We start from the raw sequence: 26,711 nt of genomic DNA on the forward strand, positions 1-26,711 counted from the left end.
GATTTATATCCTTAGGGTGCTACAGACCCAGAAGTGTGAGTGCCATCATGTTCATCATATCACAGAGATACTTCTGCAAAAATTCTTTTATATATCTAATGTAAGACATATCAATATGCAATTTCCTATCCTGATAGCCACAAAACTGTGTGTGAGTAATGTTTCTTTCATCTTTTCTGGATTTATCTGAACTACAGCAGGAAACTTTAAAATGATGTGTGAGCACCTGGGAATGAATGTCCATCCAAAAATAAGAGGACTTGGCATTGTTCTGGGTTACTGATGCATGCAGGGGAGAGTGCACTTCAGATGCCATGAAAAACAGTTCTCCCTCTGACAAGACCAAGCTCTTTAACAGGTTGGATGAGTTTGTAAACTGGTAGCATAACAGTTATAGTCACACTTTAGGCCTTATAGAAAAACTGCCAACAATTGTGGGTTATTTTTTTGCTTCTTGGAGTAAGTTTTCTGCCACAGAAAGAAGAAAACCTCCAAGACCAGTGTTTCATTCATACAAATTATATGAATCTGAGCACCATTGCCTCAAGGCTACAGGTTTGTCAGCTTTGATGTTGTCACAATATCAAGTTACTCTAACAGAGCAAGAAAAAATACAGTATAAGCTTTGATATCACAGCCCACATCTGCCTCACAATTCCACAACCAATTGCATAGCATAGGATCTATAAAATGCCATTTCAAATGCCATGTTCTTGAACTGTATTTGTTCATTTCCAATGTCAACAACTCCCCTTTTCAGAGGTAATTTTACTTTGTTGCAATCTTTTAAATGCCTTGACATTTAAGAAGTGAATTTTTTGCCTCTTTGCAGACTTTTATGGAAACAGGTGAGGCAGACAAATCCCACAGATCATTTCAGTTTCCAGTTGTAGTCTGGGAAGCAGCATAACTGTCATGGTCACTAGAATGTAACCTGACATTGGGGAGATGCCTTCACCTTCTGACTAAATTCAGCCACCGTCCGCTCTCCACTTTGGGGTGAAACCTAATCCCCCAAACAAGCGATATGAGCTTTTAAAAAGCCGCAACCAAGAAGCACACAGCTTTAGTTTGACGTTTAGCTCATGTGCTGAAACAATAAGTCAATTAAGAAATTAGTCAATTGACTGAAAATTAAATCAGATTAATCTGATTGAAAGAGAGCCAATTCTCTGAATCATTTATCAAGCTGAACATGCCAAACATTTGGTGGCTACACTTTGGCTACTGGGAGAGTGGCTGGTTCTCTGAATTGTAAATGTACATCTTTGAGTGTGAAGACAGTTGGTCAGACCAAAAATTCAATTTCAATTAAACCATTCTGACATTTCACCAACTAAAGAATCAATCAAAAGCCTTGTGTATAGAGATTGTTGAGTTGTCTACAAGTATGGCATCTGGTTCAAAAATTTCCCATTCAGCATCAAGCATCATTGTAGTTCATGACATGTTTGGGTGTTTATTCATTATGCCATGTACTCCACTGGGATGGACTCCTGTACCACTCCTCCTTTTACCATCAGCAAAGAGAGAGCTTTCGCCTGGGGTGATAATGTGAGTAGCACTTTGAAATATTCAACAAGGTATTATGTGCCCTGTTGAGGTCATTCTGAAGCTGATAGGTTTAGATTCATGGGATGGATTTAGCAATGAAGTTGCAGGAAGACTTCAGCAGTAAGGCTGAATGTGGAGCAAAAGACAGTGGAAAAACTCTGTCCCTCCAAAGCTGCTGTCCACATAGCAGACACGGATGAGTGTCTGTCTTTCAGACTCAGCATGTCAGGTCCATGGAGGGCTATTTTACTGGACAAAAATCTATTGTGCACCTAATCTCTGAAAGCGCTGACATGCTTTGTGTTCTGTATTATCTTTAGCTGTCCGGGATCCAACCAAAGCATGAAATCTGAGGCTCTTTCAGGAATCTATCTACATATCCAGTTAGATCAACAATCAGCCAGCAGCCGCACATGTCAAGGCTTATTCACACAAGCCACTGCAAGGCTGAATACCCTCTATACATGAATTATGGTTCTTTAATTGGTTTGATTGAATTTGTTTGTTTGTTTTACATATGACAGGACAGCATTCCTCACATAGGAGTGGGCTATGCTGCAAATTTATAATTAACAGTTAAGATTGAAATCCCCCTGCATATTATTACTTGAATCTTGACAATATAGTTTTAGATATTAAAAATGAATATTTTTTAATAATTTATGCTCATTGTTTTATTTAGAACTCTTAAAATTGATATAACAAAGATAGATATAAAGTTCACAATGGAAATTCCCTACCCTTTTACATGGCTTGTTCTCAAGAGGGCCAGGAGAGTAATACCAACTGTCTTTAGACCACACCATGCAAATGTCGAATGGAAAGAAGCTATGTGAGGTGGATATGATGAAAAAAAAAAGAATTTCCACACCAAAGGATGCATAAAACCTTTTTTTCAGTTGATTGCTACTATGAACTATTATTACCATCCCCCACTGGAGCCACAACACAGTAGCAAAGAGAACTTCCAGACAAAAAAAACTCTCTCTCACACTTTTGAATCTGCATCACTATGTGTACTCTCAAATTATTATTATTATTACACAGTAAATTATGCTTTTGAGAGTGAACAGTACATATGTATCTATGCCTTCAAATTCAACATTTGTGTTATAAATGCAGTAATATCATACAAGATAGACTTAAGGGTTGGTCACAGAATACATGGAATACATAAAACACAAAAAGCTGACTGCCATTCAGTAAAAGCTCAACTTTTAAGAGTACTTGATTGACTGAACTGTCCACATGGGATGCTACACTAAAAAAAATTATCTTGACTGGCTGAGGGAAGAAGCTGATATGTCAGCACTTCACTTAAATACAAACATACTTGCACAGACATAAGACAATTAACTAAACAACCACGCTGTCAGATGGAGACTGAAAATTCTTAAAAAGTGGGAATACTTTTTGATCATAGCAGAAAAAAGTAAATCTGACATGTAACATAAGGGTGAGGCTTTAAGCCTTGATGTTGGGCCAGAATTAAGGAGTGAAAAAAATTCAAGGAAGCGAGGCCCGCCAAAGAGCGCTAAACTATTCAACTATTGTCATTTCCCATTAAAAAGAACTCAGCATGACGACTGGGTCAAACGATCACACTAAAGGTATTTTGCAAGCATAGTTGTGTTTTTGTCTACTGTGGCAGAAATCGTTTTTCGTGCAAACAATACCTTTTTTTAACATCTACTAGCCCCCGCATAATCTATAAGGAAAGTTTCAAAAACATGCATCACTATCTTGTACAACCAGAGTGATACACAACAAGGAGTAGGACAAATGAAACTGACAACAGGTTGGCAGCATGTCTGACCTGCTAAAACCTCTTTCCTTGTCCCAAACAGTGTCACTGCTAAAGTACAAGCAGTAACTACCAAAAACACACACACACAAACAGAGGTTGAGTTTGACTCTTCAAAACAACATCCCGCTGTTGTTGCAATTCCACAGTAAACCACCCTCAATGGTTGTCAGCTGTGTGACTGTGTGTGTCTTGTGCACTAATGTGAATCACGAGGGGAGAAACCTAGAGATTCCTCTTGGGTGTGTGTGCATGTGTGTGTGTCAGATTGAGTGAGTGTGAGACAGAGTTCACATATGATCTTGTTTGCCATATGCACTCCCACTGTTAAGTGGCTGAAATAAAATTAACCTGCAATATGGTCACATCAGTGATGTAGGCAGATAACCTTTCCACGTCTGCATGGCAACAGGAAAGACTTGAAGCACTGCTTCCAGCATATTTCATGTGATAACATGAGCATGAATCTTGACCTTTGGTGCATATCCATCATAACAAAATTAATAACTGCTTCTTCAAGCTTTTTCCTTGCCTTGGTTTTAGAGAGACTTAAACATGACACAGAGGGATTTAAGTTAAATGTAAAATTATTTTCCTTGCAATTGCATTTCTCACACTAGGATTTTAGTGACAGTTCATACGGACAAGCAATGGATTATAAGAAATATGAGCTGAAGACTGAGCAAAGGGTTTTATGTTGTATGAGACGTACATTTACTATAGTGCACATCAAATCACACCCACTTTTAAAACCAAAGTGGGACATGATAATGGACATATGCCTTGTCTAATTTAATAAACACTAGCTACCTAATCAACCAGACTAAATGAATGCTGCACTTTAATGCATTAGGGCAGATAATTTGACTATTTCTTTGACAGCCTCTCAGGGAATAAAGGTGAGTCCATCTTGTCCTAAAAAGGTTGGTTGTTCATGCACAATACAAAGCAATGAACGTCACGGTTCAGGTTAAAAGGGACGCATCTGCTTAAAATGCAGATTAGGGTCATTAAATATGGCGTACTTTGAGTGTAGCGAGTAAACGCGAGGTAAAGGTAAGTTTATCTTACGGGCGAAGAGTGTCTGGGTCTCCTCCCCTCGGCGACCTCGCATTCCAGAGATTCCCACACTCTAAGCTCACCTGCTTTTTCCTTCACCACTGAGCTAAACGCTTTCAAGGGCAACATGAGAGCAAGGTGAGTTTGGGAGGTTTATTTTTTAATACTGGAAAACTAACACCAAAACACTTTCAGTTCGTTGGCCGGCTAAGTTTTCATAGGCGTTACGTGGAAGACAGAGCGTGAAGGTCCCTCAAAGGTGTGCGTTGTTGACGATGAATCGGTCACAAGAACAAGATTAGCGTAGTATTATATTCTCCCCCACCGAGAAGAAGCCTAAAGAAGCTTCTCTTGTGCCACACACGTACAAAAGCTACCACTTTCTTTTCGATGTGAATTGAAGACTTTCTGAGTTCAAGCAGCAGTGCATACTCTCCTGCCTTGCGCACAGACGAGTTCATTTTCCCTTAGGTTCTCCTCCAATTACCCTGCAGTTAGTGAAGGAGCGGAAAAAAGCAGTTAAATACCTTAAGAGGACTGTTGTTGAGCTGGCTGAGCTGCGGCTCGGATGTACATTGGAACATGGAACTTCATCGGTAAACTCCCGTCGTTTAGTCCCATGCATGTGGAAGAGTGAAACTCGCCTCCATAGCCGAGAAGAAGACGAAGACGACCCCTCCGCTGCTCCCTGCTTCCACCAGCACAGTCCTAGGCTATGCAAGCGTGCATGACGTCAGTGGGAATGTGGGAAAGGAGTGCGCACTCCTGATTGGTTGCAATGGGAGCGGGGGTGTTCAAGAGGAGGTTCGCATCGTTGAATTAACCAATAAGAGAAGAGATGATAGTTTCCTTGGTTACAAATTTTGTCAACCCATACACTGTACAGAGAAGGATAGCACAAGGTAAGCTAGGCTTTAGTGTGTAAATGTTCATTTTAATCACATAGCAGGGACTAAATACTAGTCACGTGTGTTGCATTTTGTTATTTATGAGGTTCTGTAAAACTTGTTTGTCTTGTATCTCATTTGTGTGACTTCAGGAGTGTAGACCTAGCTAACTGACAAGATAATAAAACAACAGCTCCGCTGTTCTTTTGTAAGTTTGTGTATAAGTTCTTCCACAGTCTTACCGGTGAACTTATGTTATATTAGGGCTGCAACCGTTATTTTCGATTATCAGTCGAGCATTTTCTCAGTCAATCGAGTATATCACCATTTCGTGGGGGCCAAGTTGGCAAATGTTTACTTACACTTGAGAAATTGAAAGCAATGAGTTTGGGACATTTCTGCCAAGAAGTGACTGAAACAATTAATGCATTATTAAAATTGTTATTGATTAAGTAAGCCATTAATTGAATAGGTTCAGCTCCAAACTCGCTGCCTTGGAAAAAATTGCAAGGCAAGTCGTCTATCCTAAGGTTTAATGCTACATTTACCTTTCAAATACCAACAATCATCCTGTGAAAACCAACAGCTAATGTTAAGCAGCTATTATGTCCTGAATTCTAACCTTAGTTTTCCATACACTGAAAACTAATAATCTTGCTCTGTGATTACCTTTATATCTGCTGGAGACTTGAGCAAAAATTATGATCAGTGGGTGTAGAACAGAGTGTTAATTTTCATTTCACTCAGATTAAATCCATTCCTGCCTCCTCAACATCAACCACCTAATCACACATTGTATATCTTAACTGACACAACACCTGTGTGGCCAGAATTTTTCAAAGCTTAATCCAAAACAAAGACACAGAGATGTTCCAGCGGCATATCTGATCACACTGGGTGCACCATCTGTCCCCACCCAAACTCTAAAACTTGTGAGAGCCGACTGATATTTACGCAATGTCACTAAGACCTTGATGGCAAAGTTTGGTTTTTGATGGGCTTTATTGCTTTTGGCCTATAGTCTCCTGTGAATCCTTTGAATGACCCCACTAAAGCCTGCTACCTTCACAGTTGAATGTTGTCTTTTATCAGGGTTTGCAGAGCCTTTGTATTTTTCACATGCAGTGATTTTTTTTTTTTATCTTGCAGGCACTACAGTGCATGAAAGCAGAGCGCTATAATGATGAGTGAAAGAGATGTGCATATGTTCATCACACACTACAGAGCAGAAGATGTGGGTAAGTCAGTGAGAAATGGGTCTGAAACATTGTTGACTTGTGACATAGTGACTCTCTTACGTGTTGAACAGATTTGACCCGTAGTCCTCATGTTAAAATTCTCCAGGTACTGTCAAGTCTTTGATGCTTTAGTCAGAGGCAGCATTGCTTATGTTTATTCACCTGCCTCTTTGTGTCACAGCTGAACTTCTCCAAAAAACTGTCTGCCACATTTAGTTTGCTCTGCTCCTTCCCCTCCATACAACTCCCCTTCATGCAGTCATTTCTGAATTACCCATACAATCCATTAGTGCTCAGCTGGTGCTGCTCTCTGTCTTTACCTTTATTTCTTTTTTGCTGAAGTCAGCATAAAGACTTTGCTTCAGACATCAAAAGTGATGAGACTTTCAACAATTCCAATGATCCTAATTCAGCCATATCATTTGCTTTCATCCATGCAGAAAAACTGACACTGCGGATGAAAAATGGTCTCTGCAGCTCAAAGTACAAACCGGGTGAATATAAAAGACTACAAGCTATTGTTGATGCCCAACGTCTGGAATCTGATCTAATTGGACAAAAGGTAAATTTTGGTCATTGTCAAAATCATGCTTGCACTTAAAACAGCAACGCTATTATAAAATCAATTCTTGATAAATTTAGTAACATGGTGATTCAGAAGCAAATTAAGAGGTACATGCATTAACACTATGATAAAAAATGTTTTTCAACACTATGATAAAAATGACCAAACAGTCCTCATGACCTACCACAGGAAGAGCGGGAACTGACAGAAACCTGGTTTTAATGTGAGGTGAAAGAACAGCATGTCTCCAGTAGTTCTAAATAGCACCATTGCTTTCTATTTGTCTACCTTTCACTGCTCTTTCTTGCAAACAACACAATGTAAGGGGATTTCATTTCATACAAAACAGGCATTTCACAACCTTTATAGTTTGTCCAACAACATGAAACAGAGCAGTAATATCACTGTCATACACAATAGCATTGTCAGTTTCATGAATATTCATTTGGCTGCTATGCATTTTCTATATAACTGTTTGAAGTTCACAATCATCTGACTCTGAGCAGAGCAAAAAGTTAATACTAGGGGCAATTGAGATTAGGTTGTTAGACCTGCGGTGTTTTAATTGGTAAACTGTGTCAGAAGCCTTTTAGTATCATTATGGTTGCCCATGGCTTCTTCCAGCCCTGCTCTCTGCATAACCTAGATAAGACGGGCTATGTTTACATTCGGTCACCCTGCTGAAAGGCAAGCTTTCGGAGCATCTCTCATTGGTGATGTGATAGAGGGTAAATAAATGACCATGAGTCGCCTCAAGCATGAGATCATTTTTGCTCTTCAGGAAGGGACTGGCAGCATCAGTAGATGCTAAAACCATAAAAGAAATTACCTCTTGATAAGATTTTTTTGAGCAGCACTACAAGAATGCATAAAACCCCCCACAAAAAAAACATCAAAAAACAGATCAGAGAGATGCATATATTGAAATTAGTGGCTACATTGCACTAGTGTTAAAATCATTCAACAATGAGCATTTAACAATAAGAAAAAAGAAAATATTGTTTTGTATTAAATTAGACAAGATGCAAATGAGCACAATATTGCTACAGTGTTTCTAACAGATTCTACACATTCACCTACAATGATGTTTCTGCGTTTTTGCTGAAGCACCTTGGCCTAATTAGAAAATATGAAAGTACATAATTGAAACACCACAGTCCTGTGGGAGAGTCTTCACTGTATAATTGCTAATGTAGTTCATCCTTTTTTCGTGCACATACACTCAGAGATGATCTCTATTTCATGATTTGGGTACAAGAAAAACATATAAAACAGTAAAAGACAAACAAGCACAATTCAAATGCATTCCATCATTCACAACTGCTGCAAAGCCCCAAATTTAAGAAACATGTACAAACAGCATTTACAATATCTATTAGTATTAAGTTGTTCAATCTCCAAATGAAACAAGAGATTTAAAGTTTTTTTTCTGTCGTTAGGCCTACATTTGTAAGTAACATCGTATTTAAAGGCCCTCCACCCACACAGGTGTTTTCACTTATTTTTGCCTGATTAGACCTGTTCTCAAGCATCTCAAGACTGTGCTTGATTGACATCTCTGACCCTCCTGTTAGATTTTTTTCACCTGTTTGGATTGAGAAGGTTGCACCATTATCATGGTTTGTTAACCTCATGAAATTCAATATAGCATCACCCAACTTCAACCTTAGCAAATGTCTAATCAGCCAGAGTAGAATACACCTGTGTGGGTGGACAGGGTCTTTAAAACAGGAATGCAGAGCCCAGATTGAACATGTGGAACATCTAAAGATAAAAAAGTGAAGCAGAGCCTTATACTGAGGATAAATATTGTGCAATGCAATGTGCTTTTCCCAACTCCCTCAAAGAGGAAACCTTTTCATATAGATACAATAGCTTACAGAATGAGCTATCGTTAATGTAATTAGCAACACCTGTGCTTTTCTTCCTTTGACGAGCAAAATGTTTGCTGTGAAAAAGGCCTGCAGGGAGTGAGAAATGTATAAGACAAATTGCATTGTGATACACGTCTCCATAGCCAAGTATGGATATCATTTTTGACTGTATTATTGTTTGACAAGCTGAGGAGGACCATCAATTGTTGTGATAAGAATTAATTTTTGACTTTCAGCTCCGAATTTCAATTTCCATATTTTCGGTTTGACAGTCCTGAAGTGCTTTGTCAGGGATCTTAAAAAATTATGATTATCATTGTCAAGTGATGACTGATAAGAGAAATCTGAAAGGCAACAAGAGAGTCAGATTTCAGATTGTGAATTTGCAATGACTTAATTAGGAATAAAGAAAGTGGTGTTATATGCATAAAAATGGTTGGTTTAAAATGTAATTGGAGTCTGACCGAACACTCTGCTGTTTAATGGTTAATATAAGATCGATAAGGGTGGATATTAATGGATTAGTTTTATTTGGTACAGTAAGACTGAAAATCACTTGATGTAAATGTAACTCCAGGCATAGTTTTTCTAATCCAACTGAGTTATGAGTCAAGATCACCTATAATACATTGCCTGTAAGAGGCATGGAATGACACCAATTTGGCCTCTTTCTTTCAGAGCGGCACTAGTTTCAGATTAAGCACTGTAGATTCCAGTAACTATAAAATGAATATCACCCTGAGGGTAAATGTCCAGCAGAGTACGTTCTTACTTCTTCTTCTACAACAGCAGCAGTGACTTTACATGTACATAGACAGTCACGACATAAATCAACACCCTAACTCCTTTAGATTTCCTATTAATATGAAATATTTTGTACCCATCTATAAGCTATGTGAGATTGTCTTTTGTAGAATTATCTGAGCCAGTGGCCTGTGTATAAAAACACTGATAGAATACCATGAATTGCTGCACTGAAAGCGCTCTGAAGGAGGGCCCTGTTCTTTAATGACAAAAAGGGAAAACAATGATAGCAGATTAAGACTTCTACCTCCCCCCTCCTCTCCTAATAACATGCCTCACGCGTGTCATGCTTATTTCTACTTGATTATTTTAATTTGCCGCTGTTTATTTTGCTTTCATGCTTTAACAGTGATACTGTTTCAGTTGAATTACCTGAGTTTATGAGCCTCTCACAGAGACTATAATGCTAATAAAGACTGAAACGCATGCCAATAATATAACCCTGATGTGCAGAGAGGAAGGGAGCAGCTTACTTTTTCTATAAGAAAACTACCTATTTTGTGTTCCACTGTCCTTGCGACATTATGATTTACTTACTAACATTATTATTTATTACTATATTGTTGTTAGGAATTTTGAATGTTTAAAAATGGTCCAGATAATTGTGCATTAAAGCATTCAAGATAAGGTTTTGTCCAGATAAAGTTAATTGTAGGAGGATTTAAACGTCATGGCTGAAGTGCATTTAAAAGAAAACACTCAAGTGCTTTGTATATTTCTTCAGTGCTTATTCTTGTTCAGGGAAACTGTTTATTCCTGCTGTGCATTAAACCTGGTCTCATAGGTACAGAAGACTCACTGTGCAGCCAAGGCAACCAAGGAGAGCTCCATTTTACGGCAGCACAGACAGGTGTGGAGCAGAGAGTGCCCCAGGCTGCAAAAGGCTGAGTAAGAGCCCCCTATTACTCCCTGTCATTTTCTGCTGCAGTTTTCTGAATCTGCTATTATACCACGCAACCGCTCCATTTAAGCCCCATTGAGCCCAGAATGGAACCTCCTTGAAAAAATTGTGTAAAAATGCAGGACAAAAGTGATCTCAAAGAGAAAAATGTATCATGGAGAAAACAAGAAGAGGAGGAGGATTTACAGCCTCCTTAACATGTAAGCTGATTTTCTTGCAGCAATGACATCAAGTTAGGGTAGCAAAGGGAGAGAAACTGAGATGAGTGGGGAGTTGCAGTTGTGTGGAGACAAAGGGGTATACTGAATGGAGGAACACTCATGCTGAGGCAGAAGTGTGGGACTGGGCCCCCGGTGGTGTCATGCCTTGTGAAGTGAGAAGGGCAGCACTAGCTCTGGGGTGCAGCTTGTTTGGCTGCGTAATGACTGTGTCTGAGCCACCCAAGGTTAATGATGTACACAAGCGTGAGCCTCAGTAATGAGCCTACTCATAAAGATGTGCCACTGCTTGCAGCTCTCTACACATATATCTAGTTAAATTACCTTGGGATTCAAAAGCCACCTTGTCAAAACAAGCAACTATATTGCTATGGTTACTCTTCCTTTATTCACATATTCTGGGCAAGTTAGTAAGATGTAAACAATTACTATAGCTCCCTCCATAGGCCGGTTAGTGCAATACTGCCCATAGTAACAAGACATCTTGCCCCCTCTTCCCACCCCCATACCTACAAAACATACTCTTAGCAGTAACTCTATGCAATGGTTGGAAGTAACTAAGCAATTTTGAGGTACTTGTTATTAATATATTATTCTATTTAATGCTACTTTATACACATCCTATACTTCACTACATCTATTTGATGGCTTTATTTACAAGTTACTTTTTCAATTCAGATGATAAAAATATAATCAACAAATGAATTAATGAATTATTCTGAAATTGGCCATCTACCTTTGGTTCTTTATGTATATTTAGAATGCATACTTGTGGAGTACTTTGTGCACCACTGGTTGTATGGAGCCAATCAGGACGATGCGAGGTCATCTCAGCTGCAGGTGGGGTTCTGATGGGGAACAAGCAAACAGTAGGCTGCTCAGAAAGAAAAACAAAATACCATGTAGGTTAAGATGACCAGAGTTTAAAAGTAGCTGTAATCAATATTTTTATAGTAACAAAATGACAATGGAAATCAATGCGACAATGCAAAAGGGATTACTCATAGTAAAGAAAGCTACAGAGAATTATCCCTTGAACCTGTGACTTTACAGAGCTATATAGTGTGTTCAGTTCATTGCTTAATTGTGTAGTTGGAACCTTACTGTTTCTGTTTTTTCTCTCACCACTCATATAGTGTAGAATAAAAACATAACTCCTAATAAATGATTATGTTGCTCCATAACAGCTGCATGTGCAATTGAGCAACTATTTTCCAACAAGTTTGCCACATCTACTTAAAAAGTGATGATAGTATGTAAATGCTGTGGTCACAACTTGTTTCCACTTCCCCCAAGTGGTCAAAAAAATATTCAGTTATTGCAGTCTCTGTTTGGCAATGTCCTCGTATCTAATGTTAGCTTAGCTGTACTTCTAACTAATGTTACACAGAGTGCCATTATCTTTCTTTCTTCATCTTTATCTAATATTGTAAATTATTAGCTAAATTAGCTAATGTATTGTTGTTGTATTTAATACGTCTTTCTCTTGTCCCATGAAACAGGGAGAAGGCTGAGAGTGACATCTGTGATTTTCTGGAGCAGATCAGGCCGAATAGTAGAACAGACACTGCCATCTTCTCACTTCAAGATTATGGTAACAGCATCAACAGTTTTTAAACAGTACCTGTGTATCACCAGCAGTTTATGAGTACTGTAATAATATGTATCTTTGTGTGTTTTGGGGTTTTAGAGCTGTTCCTTAAGAGGGAGCGGGAGGCTTTCAGGATAGCTACTGTTGAGCCTGTTCATCAGCTAAGGCATGACCTGTGCTTCAGACTGGGTGAAGTACAACATCAGAAGCTCACTGCCCATCCATCAAGCTGGAAACAAGTAATACAACAGGTATCTCTATAATATGAAATAAAGATACACCTGAATGTCCACTGTTGTCATCAGAGTAACTTTGGTAAAGACAAGCTTTAACAAAGCTTAATTTGTAGAAAGCTAGCAGAATGACAGCATTAATAATACTAAATTAATACTAAATTGCATTTGGCAACTCATGTCCCTATTTGTTAGTGAACCATTTGGCAATATTTTATCCCCCTTTATCCCGTACACCGAAAGCCTTCAATAATGAATCTTAGCTGTGCTCACTGTCTGTTGGTACCAAACCATAACAGTCCATCCTGCAAACAGAAGTTTAAATGAAACCACCCTCCTGCTTCTTCACTCAGCGTGCTCACAGTGTTGTATTCACTGTCCATGAATCTCCTGTTTGTTAGATATCCACAGTCCCTAAGTCACCAATTCTGCCTTTGACTCTCAGAGGCTTTTTGCAAGCTTGAGAGATGAATGGTGAGATTAAGGAGTAAGCAGGGGTCTTTAAAGACAGGCCATACTTGGAAAGAACTGTCTGCCAGCCATTTTGTCTCTTCTGTGTGGCTCGCTCATGCTTGTTTCTTTCCCATGACCCCCCTCTACTGTGCTGGCCCACAGCTCCTACCCACCTGATTGCATGGACACAATAGAAAACACACACACCAAGCCACGATGCCTGCCCTGCTCGTCTTTTCCTTTTTTTTTCATGTCTTTTCTCAATTTGTTTAGTTTCTGATTTCACCATTTTGCTTCACTCTCTGACTCACAAGAAATTAGAGAGAGAGACCCTTCTCAGGTGCTGTATAATTACACGTCCACCCCTGGGTGTTTTAAATGAAAACGATGGAAAGAAAGAATCTGAAAGAGACTGGTACTTTGTTACACTCTACTTAATAAATGGAATCAAAAAGTACAGTATGAGGGAAACTTACCCCATGCCATGTTAATGGCTGTTAAATATTGTGAACTGTTTTGACACCATGCATTATCATGTTGTCTCCAACATTTTCCAGACTTCTATCGGTTATGAATGGTCAAATGGTATTTCTCCTCGATCATTAAGTTTTGTACCAGGTGAGTTTTCTCTTAGCTTTCCTGAAATTAATTAGTTCTCTGAGAAAAGAGAAAAGAGATATGCAGATTATCTACAAGACAGACAAAGATAACATCACTTTGAAATACGCAAAGTGAGCGCCGAGAAGGCAAGCATGCAGTTACTAGGTATGATAACAGGTCTGGATTCTTTTTAATCAGGTTTTAAGATTATATGCAAAGGAAGGGTAAGAGTTGCTTTATTGTATATTTAATGGAAGTATGTTCCAGGACTGGGAAGCTCTTGCTGTAAAGGCTGTGTAGCCGAAAGATGTTTTCAGCCTTGCAACAACAATGAGCTGTTTAATCTCTCCCCACCTTTTTTCTTAAATATGAATGTGGTAAATGGGGGAAATGCTAATCCTCTAACAATTTTGTGTATTAAAAAGCATTGTGAAGATTTTCCCAGAAAACTAGTACAAATTATTTATATACACAGTGCGCAGGCTTCATTGTGTCAGTGGTAAGAGAACAAGTGGTTCAGTAGTGTGTTATATGTGAGAGAGTCTTTACAGCTTCAGGTGTCACATATTTTCAAATAAATCTATACTGAATTTTGTTTTTGCAACAACTTACATGACTTTTTATTTTACATGCAAGATGCAAACAAGAATCTTTGTAACCAATTCCATTAACTTTAAGTTTAAGAGCAGCTGCTTCACAGTTTTTCACATATATTTATTCCTGTATTTTCTGCATACATTTGGACATCAGCTCCAATAGTATATGATCTATAACCTGAAGAGTAGCAGACTTAGAAAAGAGCAGGGCAGTCCAACATTTCAACAGAGGGTGGGTGACACTGTCTCCATGATCCTTACATGTTGGTTATCTTGGTAACGGGTGCAATGACACTGTGGGAAGCAAAGCAGGCATTCTCAGGCCCTAGCATTCTTTATCTCTTGATCCTCTTGAAGGATCCCATGGTGTTCCTTCCCCAGCTGGAAGATGCAGTGTGTATAGTGCACACAAGGAGCATAAGATCCACCAACCTGTTAAACATTCTCATGCCTTCCTTATATATTTGCAGTTTTTATCCAGAGTTGTGGAATGCTGAAATCTCTCGCTATATCTTTGGCCATATTATTACTGTTACTTTTACCTTTATATGACTGATGTACTGCAAAACATTTGCAAAATATTTAGTAGTCAGAACATGATGCACATCTATGAATCTGATGTTGTTTTTCTGACTCACATTGGCTGAATGTTCAGTCATTCACAAAACACATTAACATTTGAATCGGTTTGCAGGTCTTGAGGAGTGTTATTGCTTACGTGATAAAAGGTGTATAAAGCTCTTTGGTGCTCCAGAGGGAGCTGCAAGAAGTCTGATAAATTGCCTCAAGTGATGACACTTAAGACAGCGTCAGTTGGGGATGAAGACTAATTTGAAAATTTAAAAAAAATCTGGGGATGTGGAGTTAGAAAGAAGTCAACTTACCAGACCTCTGTAGGCAGCTCCTCACCTCTGCTGTTAGCGTAAGAAAACCCAAATCTCTGAAACAACTGTTGCCGGTTGACTTGCACTGTGGGTAATATAGTCGCCAGGGAAGAAGGAAGAAGAAGACATGGAATAAAAAAGACAAGCACTCTTTTAACTACCACTATCTGAAGTCACAACAATATACTGAAGTGGCATCACATGGATGATTTTCTATTCTTTTAGAAAACATGAATATCAGGAGTTATCTTTAATTTTACCATATATTTTACCAATGAAAAACGATAGAAAACGCAGTGTTGATATTGGTGAGTTTGTAAAGTACTTAAGTCTAGTGAAACAGTCCACTACTCTGGGTGAGTGAGTGAGTGAGCAAGTGGTTAGTATTTCTGTTTAGCCATAGCTGTTGTCTGCAGTCAACTCTGCTGAAGTGTTTGGACAAGAAGAAGACAGGTGGGCATAAGATCACATTGTGAAGGCCAACAACTAGATTCTGGAAAAGAAACTATGGGAACCTGAGATGATGTCTTCAGTGGGAGTGCTGGACCAAAAACTGAAAAGCCACGAAGGCCAGAGGAGTCAGACCATTTCACATTTTCCACCATTGTTTTTAATAGTTCACAACCAAATGTTTACATTTTCATAGAATTAGAAAGATGCATAAACATAAACTATGTTGTTCTAACTTCCACCACTCTTCCACAACTTGGTCTATTCACACAAATGTTTAAAATACTAATGCAGCTATTCTACCAATGTACTGTTTGTATGAATAAAAACTGCTACTTCCATTTTTAATCTGAATTTCTACATTCCTTTTTGGAAACTCAGAAATAGACCTAATTATCTGATAAGCATTGTCTCCATTTCTAAGTAGCTGTTTTACTAATACTGATTCACTCTGATGATAAATGTTTCTAAATCTACATGTCTGTGAAAACAGAAGGGACCTGTGTTCAACCAGTACTGTTGATGTGAGCAGACATAGCAATAATGAGAGTGCGGAAAAGTGTTACAGTAGATAGCTGTGATCTTTTGAGTCTCTGTGTATTCCTAAAGTCCCAGATTTGTTTAAGCTGCAGGAATTCTATCAGAGTCTTTCTCAAAGCATTATGGATATCAGAGGGATTCCTGGATACTCAGGGCAAGAATGGTAGCTTTGTTTGCCCAAAACAATTTAGCCCATTTAATATTGAGGTGACAGTTTCTACTTACCAGTTTGATTTCCCTGGACAGTGTGGAGTCAGACTGTATGGCTTTCATGTTTGTTTTCTAAGCCTGTATTTAAGATATTTCCATGTTCTGTCCTTGAATTACCAGATACACTTTGTAAAAGACCAGCAAGATGGCATTACTGCAAAACTTCATGCAGAGTTCCTAGCATTGGAGGAGGAGATTTTGGGCCTTGGCTTGGAGGTAAGGTTATACTGTAGATATCCTGCTTCTGTTACAGCAATTTTAACACCTCTGCTCAAAATGGAATTACTACACTTTGTCACCAAAGTAACTTATCTTACATATCTCAACGATGATTGCATTGTCCTCTGCAGAAATATCTTACTAGTACTTCGGATAATCTGGTGAACATTGAAAATATTCCAGAGGAGGTTTTGAATTCAGACTGCCCTTACCCAGAGCTGATGGACTCCCTGATCCAGGCCTTCCACTCCCTGTCAGACAGATACCAGAGCAGGCTGCAGTGTCTTCAAGAACAACTGCAAAGAACTGACAGGTAGGCCTCTAGACTAGTAAGGTTCAGCTTTGAACCTTTTCATATCTGTAAGTGCTTACACATTGATTGAAGGAGAAAATTGTAGTGATTTTTGGAGCTAACATCAAATATGTATATGATGACAATCCCTCAAATATCTTACTTAGTCATGATAGAAATAGCCTTTAATGATTTTCAGCCATCCATTTTGATAAATACATGCACAGGAAGAACTCTGGTGTAACTTAGCAGATCAAAATGGAAAACTCAGCAGGATGTTGACAGCATATGGAGGCACAGTCACGTTATTCCCCGGAGGCAGGCTGTTGAACAAGACAAGTCTTCCTCACCAGGAGGTTGATTATATCAGTATCTTAAAGCCACTTCATAACTTGATTTTTATTTCCATATGGTCGCTATATAAAACTTTTGCCTCTATGACTAGTATGTAATTAATCAATGTGTAATGGAAATGAAGTGAAGTGAAGGAAGGGGAACATAGTGTATCATTTATTATTTATTTTGCTTTATGGTCATTTATTTTCTACATTGGAATCTGTTTCAGGTTCTGTGGCTGGTATCCAGATGACCACCTACGCTTCCAGTTTACATTGTTTGAGTACACCCATGACATACCCAACCACAGAGCACTCTTCATGGACATGCTGCAAAGACTCTTCCCTGAGAAAACTAGACAAGAGCTGGTCAGTACACTGGAAAAAGATTATTGATTTTGTTGTTTATTAAACAGAAGAACTAAGTCTGTCAAAGAGAAAATATGCAATGTATCTAATTGTTCGAATAATGAAATCAAAGAATTGTTTAGGTTGTTTTTCAAACAAAAGAACCGAAACTTTGCTTGTTTCAGCCTCTCGAATTTATGGTATGATATATGGTATATGATAAACTGAATATCTTTGGGTTGTGAAATTGATGATCAAACAAAACAAAAGATTTGAAACTGTTGCGTCAATTTGTGATTGACATTTTTCACAATTTCGTGATATTTTATACACTAAACAACAAAGTGATTAATCAACAAAGTTTTTGACAGATTAATTGACAATTATTGATTGTTACAGCTGTACTTTAGCTCTCTTTTTCACATTGACACAGTTACATTCTCACATGGGAGCTACCTACTCTGCTGACCACTGAGCGAGAGAGTTAAGTGTATTGATAAAGAGCAAGATTTATCCAGTGGGACACTGTATATTGATAAACAAACTCCCACACATGCTCCTCTTAAAATGTAACTCCCTTTCCCAGTATAAAGCAGCTCTTCAGTGTTAGTCCCAGACTCCCCGATCAATGTAGCTCAGTACCCTGAACCGAGCAGACAGACACACAGATAAGCTTGGACAATGATCCGCTCAGCACGCTGCAGGATGTGCCATGTCACCCACTGTGGACAGCTCGCTCACCCCACAGCCTAGCATCGCCATGACAACCGCCAGCCCCTCTCTCCTTCCCCTCCTTCCTTGCACTCAGAGACACTGTCCTCATATCAGTTCCAGCTGGGTGCTGCATTTAGAGCTGTGATCGTTTAGTGTTGGAGGGAGGTTACAAGGAGAAGGGATGTGTTTGTTAACAGTCTTTCTTTATACTCTCCACACTTCCTCAGAAACAGACTCAGAGATGATGTAGTGCTGACTCCACCTAATTCACCTATTAGTCATAATTAAGATGGCTTGCGTGCAGTGAATAATCAGTGAGAACTGTAAATTGGTTGGCTGAAACCCCACTGATTAAGCGCATACATGCTATTCTGCTTTCAGTATTTGGAAAAAAATCTTGATTATATTTAATAATTTTTTTTTGCATTTTCTGTATCTGAAATCTAAATTAAGTATGACATTGATTAGTATCCAGATTAGTATCCAGTAAACTCAGATGTTGGTTCGCTACTTGAAATGAGCTTAGTCTGCTTTGGGCAGATATTTCCCGCGTATTTAGTGTGGGAAAGAAATAATTCCCATTGCTCTAGCAGACATGTGGGTTGAAATTCTATAGGTTGTACTTTAATTACAGAATCGTTCTGTTAGTAATTGCCTTTGCTCTAACCTGTCTTATGAAGGTTTTTCACTTCAGAGCATTGAGGGTTGTTCCTGCTTGAGCCGTAATATTTTGCTCACCTGCCATTTAGTTCCATCAGTGTGCAATCATTGCAGGATGATAGGATCATTTTCCATTGGTTTTGTCAGTTTTCTTTTAATTCTAATGCAAGCTAAACCTGCTTTTTGTCATATCTAGATAGCAGGTGACATATTACCACAGTTAAAGGGTTTGTGCAGTGTAACAATTTAAGAGCCTTGGTTATAAATCAGTTCCTATGTTCTCCTCAATACCTTGCAGTTTCAGAGGAATAGTTTGAGACCTTTGAAGAAATATTGCTTTTGTGAAATTCTCGTTTCAGTTTCTTTCTTTGATCTTGCATAGAAATATCCAAATGAAAGTAGAGCAGAAGCAGACGGTTTGACTGGAGACTGAGTTACATTAGTGACATTGACTTACTTTGTTCTCTTAATCCCAAAATATTTGAATAAAATAATTTCTTTCAGCAGTTTGTTTGACGAAGGCCTGCAATCACAACCCGAATACATATTACTGCCTCAACAAAGTGCCACAGCAAGTGTGCAGGCATGGTTTCTGTGTCCCTTTTTGATGACCGTAAGTGGAACCAGTTTCTCAGTTTCAATGAGTCAGATGGTGGTACTCCATCTAGCTTAGTGTGGAGATATCCCTCTGCTGGATGGGTCTTTTTATTGTCTATTGTGACTTACTCTTTGATGTACTCTCATAACAAGTGGGAGGCCAACAGAGTACCAGCAGGATTTCACAGTAATACCCTCATAATATTCCAGGGCAGTAGTGGAAATAATTCATACTTCTTACCTTTTCTGACTATATGCAGGGAGCCATTTTTATTTTTTCTTTATTTTCTTGTACTTCTCAGTCCTCATGGAGACAGCACTCCACAGAGGGAATGTGGATGCAGCAGCTGAAGTGTCATGTCACTTTAAGTGTGCACTGTAGACACGGTGCAGTACATGCTTCCACATATATTCTGTGAGTAATATGTTAGCTAAAGTGCATGCTGCACTGTGTGCAAACACACATTGCATATCAAGGGTAAACATGAAAACATGTATGCAGACACATGCTGTGTTTAGGCTTACTCTCTCCTAACAACCAAACAAAGGCAAGGGTAGTGAAGGAGAAAGTGACGAACAAAGGGTGGATCTTCCTCAAGTTCCAAAGTTGTGCATTAATAAACAGGATTTGCTTGACTGCCACTGGCACTTCGGTTCCGTTGGCACGTCTGTCAGCTCACTCATTTTCAATAAAACCAGTCAGCCGTCTAATGCCATCCCACCGTCAGTTAGCCGCTATTAGCCCATAGATGAATATCATTCCCTCTGTTCCAATGGAGCAGCCAAGTGATGCAGCCTGTGTGAGTGCTGACACAATGATGAATAGCTACAGGGAGCCCTCACACAGAAGAGGACTGTTTTCCTTCAGGATATTTCAGAGCCAGGAGAGAATGACCATTTTATACATGAGCCTAGCTAGACCTGACACCGAGTTTTCCCTATGGTCCTGCTGCCATTATTATAGACAGTGTAATGTATCATGTAGGAGTCTTTGTGGATTTCTGTTTGCATGTCATCAATTTGATAAGACGCTATGTACAATACAGCAGTGTTGCCATTTGGGCTGAAGTTGTTCAGTACTTATAAGACCAACTAATACACTATACCTGTTAATACCCCATGAGATAAACAATGCCGTCTTCATGTTTGTTGTTCTTCAAGATGGAGCATGAACGTGTGTGGGACTGGGAGCGCTTCACCCAGGTACAGTTGAGCGTAGTGACCCAGCAGTGGCAACGGGACCAGGAAGAGCTACTGGCCAGAGCCCTGGTCACATTACAAGAGGCAAGACATACCCACCGGGAGGAGCTGGAGCTCCACAGAGACCGCCAGAACCAGCAGGACATCTGCTTGCGGCTCAGAGAGAAGGTTAGTGCCTATTATACCTTCACACCAGGAATTGTCACGTGTTTAGCAACATTTCCAACTTTATGAGACGGCACTTTTTATGTTGAAAATTATGCTGCAGTTCTGTGTCTGCAACCCATATTTAGTCCCACAAGGAAGTATGTGTATAACTCCAATTTCATACTTTTTCCCTCTTCCGCAGCCTACCCAGTATGACTCTGTGGTGTACTTCTCTGCTGTTCTTATTTATAAGTGACACTCACTCACACTCCTGGTGGATTCGTCAGAATTGAGAAGGTTTACAGAATATTTAACATCAAATCCTTTTCCTCAAAAGAACATATGAGAATCTTGTAGTTGCAGTGAGAGCTGGTGAGGCACCAGACAGGCAGCATTGTCTGACTACCTGCTTCTGTACAGTATATCTGCTGACGAGGTTGCATGTTACACCAGGCTGCCTGACAGCATCTCTCGCTTTAGCTGCCACTTGGGATGGGCTGTGAATGCAAACAAGCTACTAAAGATGGTCTCACAAACATGATGTTGCTGTCTCTGAGGGGTGCTAGTTCACATTCACACAACAAACAATTTATTCATGTGAACAAATCCATGTGCTACTAATGCAGTGCTGTATGAATTGAATTTTCCTTGCCTGCAAGTCAAAAAAAAAAGAAGATGCTTATATTCTGTGGCTGATCAGATAACAAGACATTCTGATGTACTGAAGTAGAATTGGTCAGGGCCATCCCCACTGAGCCTAGATTTTTCAAATTATGTGAGGATAACAACCCATGTCCGGTTGAACTTAGTTGCTTAGTTTGCTGAACATAGTTGGGTAGTGTAGAAATGTGTATTTATTATGTGGTGAACTAACAAACCAACAACCCTACTGCTGGGACCTTGTTCCCATGTTAGGACAATGGGGAAAACAATATATGACAATCTCTCTCTTAGTTACAGCAGTTGGCCTGCACACAAATCACATTTTTTCCCCCAGTCTTTTATTTTACTGCTATCATTTAATTTTGTGGCAAGGCTGCAAAATTGTGGAATTAAAAAGTGGCTCTTGATTTCTTAATTTCTCAAGCTGTGCCTAACTGTGCAGCTTGTAAACATAAACACTTAAGGTATGAACAGCAGCACTCTTATTTACTGCAGCGTACCTGAGATCTCTTCCTCTAAATCTAAAACAAGATTGTTGGACCGGAAGACAATTTCAAAAGAGGTTGGCAATTGATTATTTTTCCATGGAGTTTAATGTGAAGACTTTCTGCCTCATCTTCAAGGATAAAGGTGCCATTCTCAAGGAATACAATCTCAAGTGGAATTACACCATTAAACAGCCGCATGTACAAAGGACAAGAAAGTGAAGGGCACATTACTCAGTTGTGGAGTGTAGATAGTAAAAAAGAAAAGAAAAAAGTTATTATTAGTTATTAAGTAATTATTCTTTTGTTCATGTGCTTAAGCAGTCTCAGTAGGAAAGAAGATCTTGGCCAGTGACTTCCTGATAGTTTGAGTAAGATAACATCATTGTATTATTTCCCTATTGCCATAATTATACTTGAAAAACATTTTTTTAAAGTATTTAAGTCTCTTTTAATCTGTTTTGCTACACATTTGCTGTAACACCTGAAAGTAATATGCTCCTAGACAATCAACAGCTTGCAAATTCTTTCAATTTAGCTCACATTATACATTATGTTGGAGGGGATTTGTTGACTTGCTTTTATTATGCAGGTAATTGGACTGTTTTCTCTTTATCCTTTGCTGTTCATTGCCATTTACTACTAATGTAAGTGAGGAAGCAAATTCAAGGGGAATGATCACTTCACATTCAGTTCTGTCAGAATGGAGCTTTTTCTGATACAGCTGCAATGGCAGTGGCACAACAAAGTTGTGTTTGCAAAAAAGCATCACAGGTTTTTAAAATGATGGACTATGTTATTCAAGACAGCAGTGTGCCTCTGCAAGCTTCTTTTTTAAAGTATTTTTGAAAACACAAGGGGTCTTTGAGTTTTAGTAATTTAGAATAAACCTGCAGCAGAATATAAACATAAGCCTCTCACTATTGCAAACACATTTTTTATTTTCATGGCTCTCTGAGGCAATAAGAAAAATAAAATCACAGACATTTTAATTCCCTTAACTTTTCTAGATCCACATTTTTTGTTTATGCATTGCATGGGCACATATTTGAGTTTGTGTGGAGGCTCAGATGGACGCCTGTTTGCATCCAATTTTTCTTTCCCCTACCTTTATCAATAGAGCACAGCGACACAGTGGTGAGACAAGATGGATTTCCTCCCGTTGCATCTGCTTCTTTAACGCTTTGTTTTCTGCAGCTGCTCCCTCTGACCCAAGCAACTCTCCTGACTCTCTCACCCCTCTTGAGATCGACTTCCTTTCTATGCTCTAAATTTAATTTTTATTGTATTGTATGTGCTGTGTAGCATAAATATGATTTGGCAGAAGGCTAGGGCAATGTAGCTGACAGGTCACCTCTAAATGTATCAAATTTATATACTTTATTTATATTTAATTTCATGGATTTTATGGAGGTAATCATCATGATCTTTAACTAAGGATCAGTTCACATATTTAACTTGATTCTTCATAGTATATTTTACACAGATGGATACTCTTACAGGAGGTAAGTGGAAAGCTTAACCAATTAAATCAACTAAAGTCAAATAATGCAACTAAAATAATAGAAATTGTGATTTGATTTGAAAATATAGATATAGATAAAATAGTTAACTAAAAGTATGGATAAACAGCCGAAATAGCTAAAAGTAGTGGATAAACAGTTGAAATATATTGTGTTGTTTATATTAACAACAATATCCACTTTAATATAATTGGTACATCAAGTTTATAATCCCTTCATAAGAACATTTGAATGAAGGGGGGCTTGATAGAGCTGTGGGGACATGTTAAACAATACAGGTTAGGAATCACTGGTCTAGATGATGCTTTGCTACAATGACATAACTGAACTAATCTAATTGAGGTCCTCTTGCAACAGTTTACACCAATGTTAACTGGTTTAAGCCACAACCTTTTTGAAAAAGATTAAGAAGCTAAAGGGCTGCTGTGATGGTACTTGTCGGTTAAAGCAGTAAATAATATGTTATATTTTTTAGCTGTGATTATGCAAATAACAACTCTCCACATCTCGTATTCTCCGAGCCTCCGTGGATTTAGATGAGAGCATATATTGGACAAGTTCTGGTCAGTGCTGGTCTGGTTCTGACCTCATTAGGGAGGGAGGCTGTGTGACACTTCAGAGGGACATCTAGTGGGAAGAAATCCAGGGTAATTGATCTCAGAGTTAGCTTGTATCCCTCTGTTTGGGAAAGGGCAAGACTGTTACACAGACCACAGCCTCTCAGATTGGCCATGCAAAGATGACTGGCTGGATTCATGTGTCTGGACACGGACGGATCATATAGCAGTTATTTCATTTCAGAAGGCTCCAGGTGTGATGGACAGTATAGGAAATGAAGAGGGTGTTTATTGTCAAAGGTAAAATGAAATGGATGATTAAGATAACTAGTTAACATTTCATGCATGAGACATGGCTTATTTCATTCCAATTTATCACTGAAAGACAGATGCTTCTTTTCAAGTCATCAGCTGTTTGTTCTGCAGTGTTCTGGCTGCTGTAATTAGTTGGCATTGTTCTTGGTGTTACTGTTCATTCCAGCCTTTTATTCTGTCCTTGCTTTCATTTTGCCTCCCACTTATATCTCCCTCCCAGGCATCTTTGATGAGCAATTGTGTTTTCCACATGAGTAAATAAAGCCTAGAGGGATGGCAGATTGTTCCAACATTTTCAGGTGGGAAAGAGATGAGCAGACCAACAGGACAAATGACATAACCATTGAAAGAAGAAAGATTTTCATATAAGATGGGGGATTTTCTTTTATTGCAAGAGCTCATTTTTCATTTCCTGCTCTCCAGAGTACTAGTACTACAGAGCAATATAAACAGCACTATTACAGATCAACTTACACTGAGTTGATCTGTGGGCCCTTCTTGCAGTATTCTCTAGCGACTCTGTATTAGCAAATCCCCCGTCACTGAGTGTTGATGAAGAACAAGGATAGCTGTTCATCCCTCTGGTGGCCGAATGGACACAGCAGATTTGAGTTAAGTTGAGGTAGTGCGTGGGCCACTCAGTGTTTCAGTTGACAACCCTCTGAGGAGGTAATTGCTCATATATGTATAATTTTTCTTCTACAAATTGATGTACCTGTTATGGCCCTGAGGAACATTCCTTTTGTGCAAGCTGTGAAAATACAAAGATAATTGCATGGTTTCATTTTTCTCAACTCTTAATGGACATTATTTCTTATCCCTTTAAAGATCCAGTAGATCTCACGTGTCATTAATGCCACTCAGAGTGGTCGCTAAGATGGAGGAGTGTTACTGTTCTTATAAATATATCACATATTCTCCCCAGTTTGCTGTTCTAATTCACAGCGATGATTCTGGTTCGAGATTTGTAGCTTTGCATTTGGTCATATCTAATCTGTTTCACCCATCTGTTATATATCACAACTTTGTTATTAAATGACCTGCAATTGAAAGTTCTGATGGCTGCTGCAACGCCCCCCTGACAGAAGACATTACTTTAACTGTACAGTTATATTAACAAAGGATTTTAGCAGGCTGCAGTGTGCAGATAAAAAGGCTATTATTCTTTTGTTATTCTGACATCTCTGCAGTCTTTTCTCTGCTGCCATGAAAAAGGATGGTGTCCCATTTCCTTTTGAATTCACAGAAAATGAGATTCCAGTGACAAATTACTGTAGACTGTACATAATGACCATTTTATTCCCTTTGTGCTCCCTAAAATGTCTTTTCATCTCTGCCTAAACAAGAAAGACATACAAAATACATTCAGTCACTGTGGATCTCACTGTGTTCACAGTGGATCTAAGCTTAAAAGATACATTTAATATTATTTGGTTTCCTTACATGACCTTACACTACAACTGAAAACTACAACTGAGCTTTATGAGGCTGTGGGGAAAAAAACAAAGATAGTGTTATCAGTCACATGTTTGTATGTCTCAAAACATGCAGTATGCCTTTCAAACCCACCCAGCAGGTTGTTGACACACTCTACTGCACATGGTTCACTACAGCAAATATGCAGGTGTCATATCTGGGCCAGACAGGAGCTTGATAGATGGTTTAATTATGTGTGCTTCTTTTTCTGTATTAAAAAATAAAAAAATCTATCATTTGATTTGTATTCTGGTTACATAGATTGAGGAATTCTATGAGACAGAATTTTTACTGAGCAGTGGAGATGTCAGATGATGACATTGAAATATAGATATTTGTAAAATATTTATTATCCATTTTTGTCAGTAGAGACATGACAAGAAGTAAGACAGCAGAGAGTATGGGTTATGTGTAGGAATGACCCCCAGCTAGAATCAAAAGAGTGGCATTGCAGTTACATGGTCAGTATCTGCGACCACTACACTGCCACGAAGCTCCAAAATATGGATGGTTTATGCGTATTGAAACCCTATATATGACTTATTATATATTTCAGATTTAATACCTTTCTGGTTGATTCTATACACCATTTAAATATAATTTAAGTCTTTATTTTTCCAGGGGGGGAAATTCAGTATTAAACTGGGAAACGAAACATAAAGCCTAAACACTTAGAGCACATAACATTAGCATTGCTCATTTCTCAAAATTTTATGGTT

General features: G+C 38.7%; 2 protein-coding genes across 2 annotated transcripts in view; one reads left to right on the plus strand and one right to left on the minus strand.

Moving 5' to 3' along the window:
* Positions 1–5,120, minus strand: part of pkp4 (plakophilin 4) — a 77,315-nt gene extending 72,195 nt beyond the window's left edge. Inside the window, exon 1 of the mRNA XM_087172633.1 lies at positions 4,945–5,120. The gene's annotated coding sequence lies outside the window, so the exon portion shown is untranslated. The remainder of the gene's footprint in view (positions 1–4,944) is intronic.
* Positions 4,429–26,711, plus strand: part of LOC111651235 (coiled-coil domain-containing protein 148) — a 28,268-nt gene continuing 5,985 nt past the window's right edge. The window contains exons 1-10 of the mRNA XM_023401205.2: positions 4,429–4,555; positions 6,454–6,542; positions 6,983–7,104; positions 10,570–10,673; positions 12,407–12,498; positions 12,595–12,746; positions 16,582–16,677; positions 16,812–16,993; positions 17,538–17,676; positions 20,788–20,994. Of these exons, the coding sequence (XP_023256973.1) occupies positions 6,485–6,542; positions 6,983–7,104; positions 10,570–10,673; positions 12,407–12,498; positions 12,595–12,746; positions 16,582–16,677; positions 16,812–16,993; positions 17,538–17,676; positions 20,788–20,994 (1,152 nt within the window). The 5' untranslated portion in view covers positions 4,429–4,555; positions 6,454–6,484. The remainder of the gene's footprint in view (positions 4,556–6,453; positions 6,543–6,982; positions 7,105–10,569; positions 10,674–12,406; positions 12,499–12,594; positions 12,747–16,581; positions 16,678–16,811; positions 16,994–17,537; positions 17,677–20,787; positions 20,995–26,711) is intronic.

The sequence above is a fragment of the Seriola lalandi genome, unplaced genomic scaffold, assembly GCF_002814215.2.
Source record: "Seriola lalandi dorsalis isolate HSWRI2012SDOR001 ecotype SW California unplaced genomic scaffold, Sedor1 jcf7180002053538, whole genome shotgun sequence".
Classification (NCBI taxonomy): Eukaryota; Metazoa; Chordata; class Actinopteri; order Carangiformes; family Carangidae; genus Seriola; species Seriola lalandi.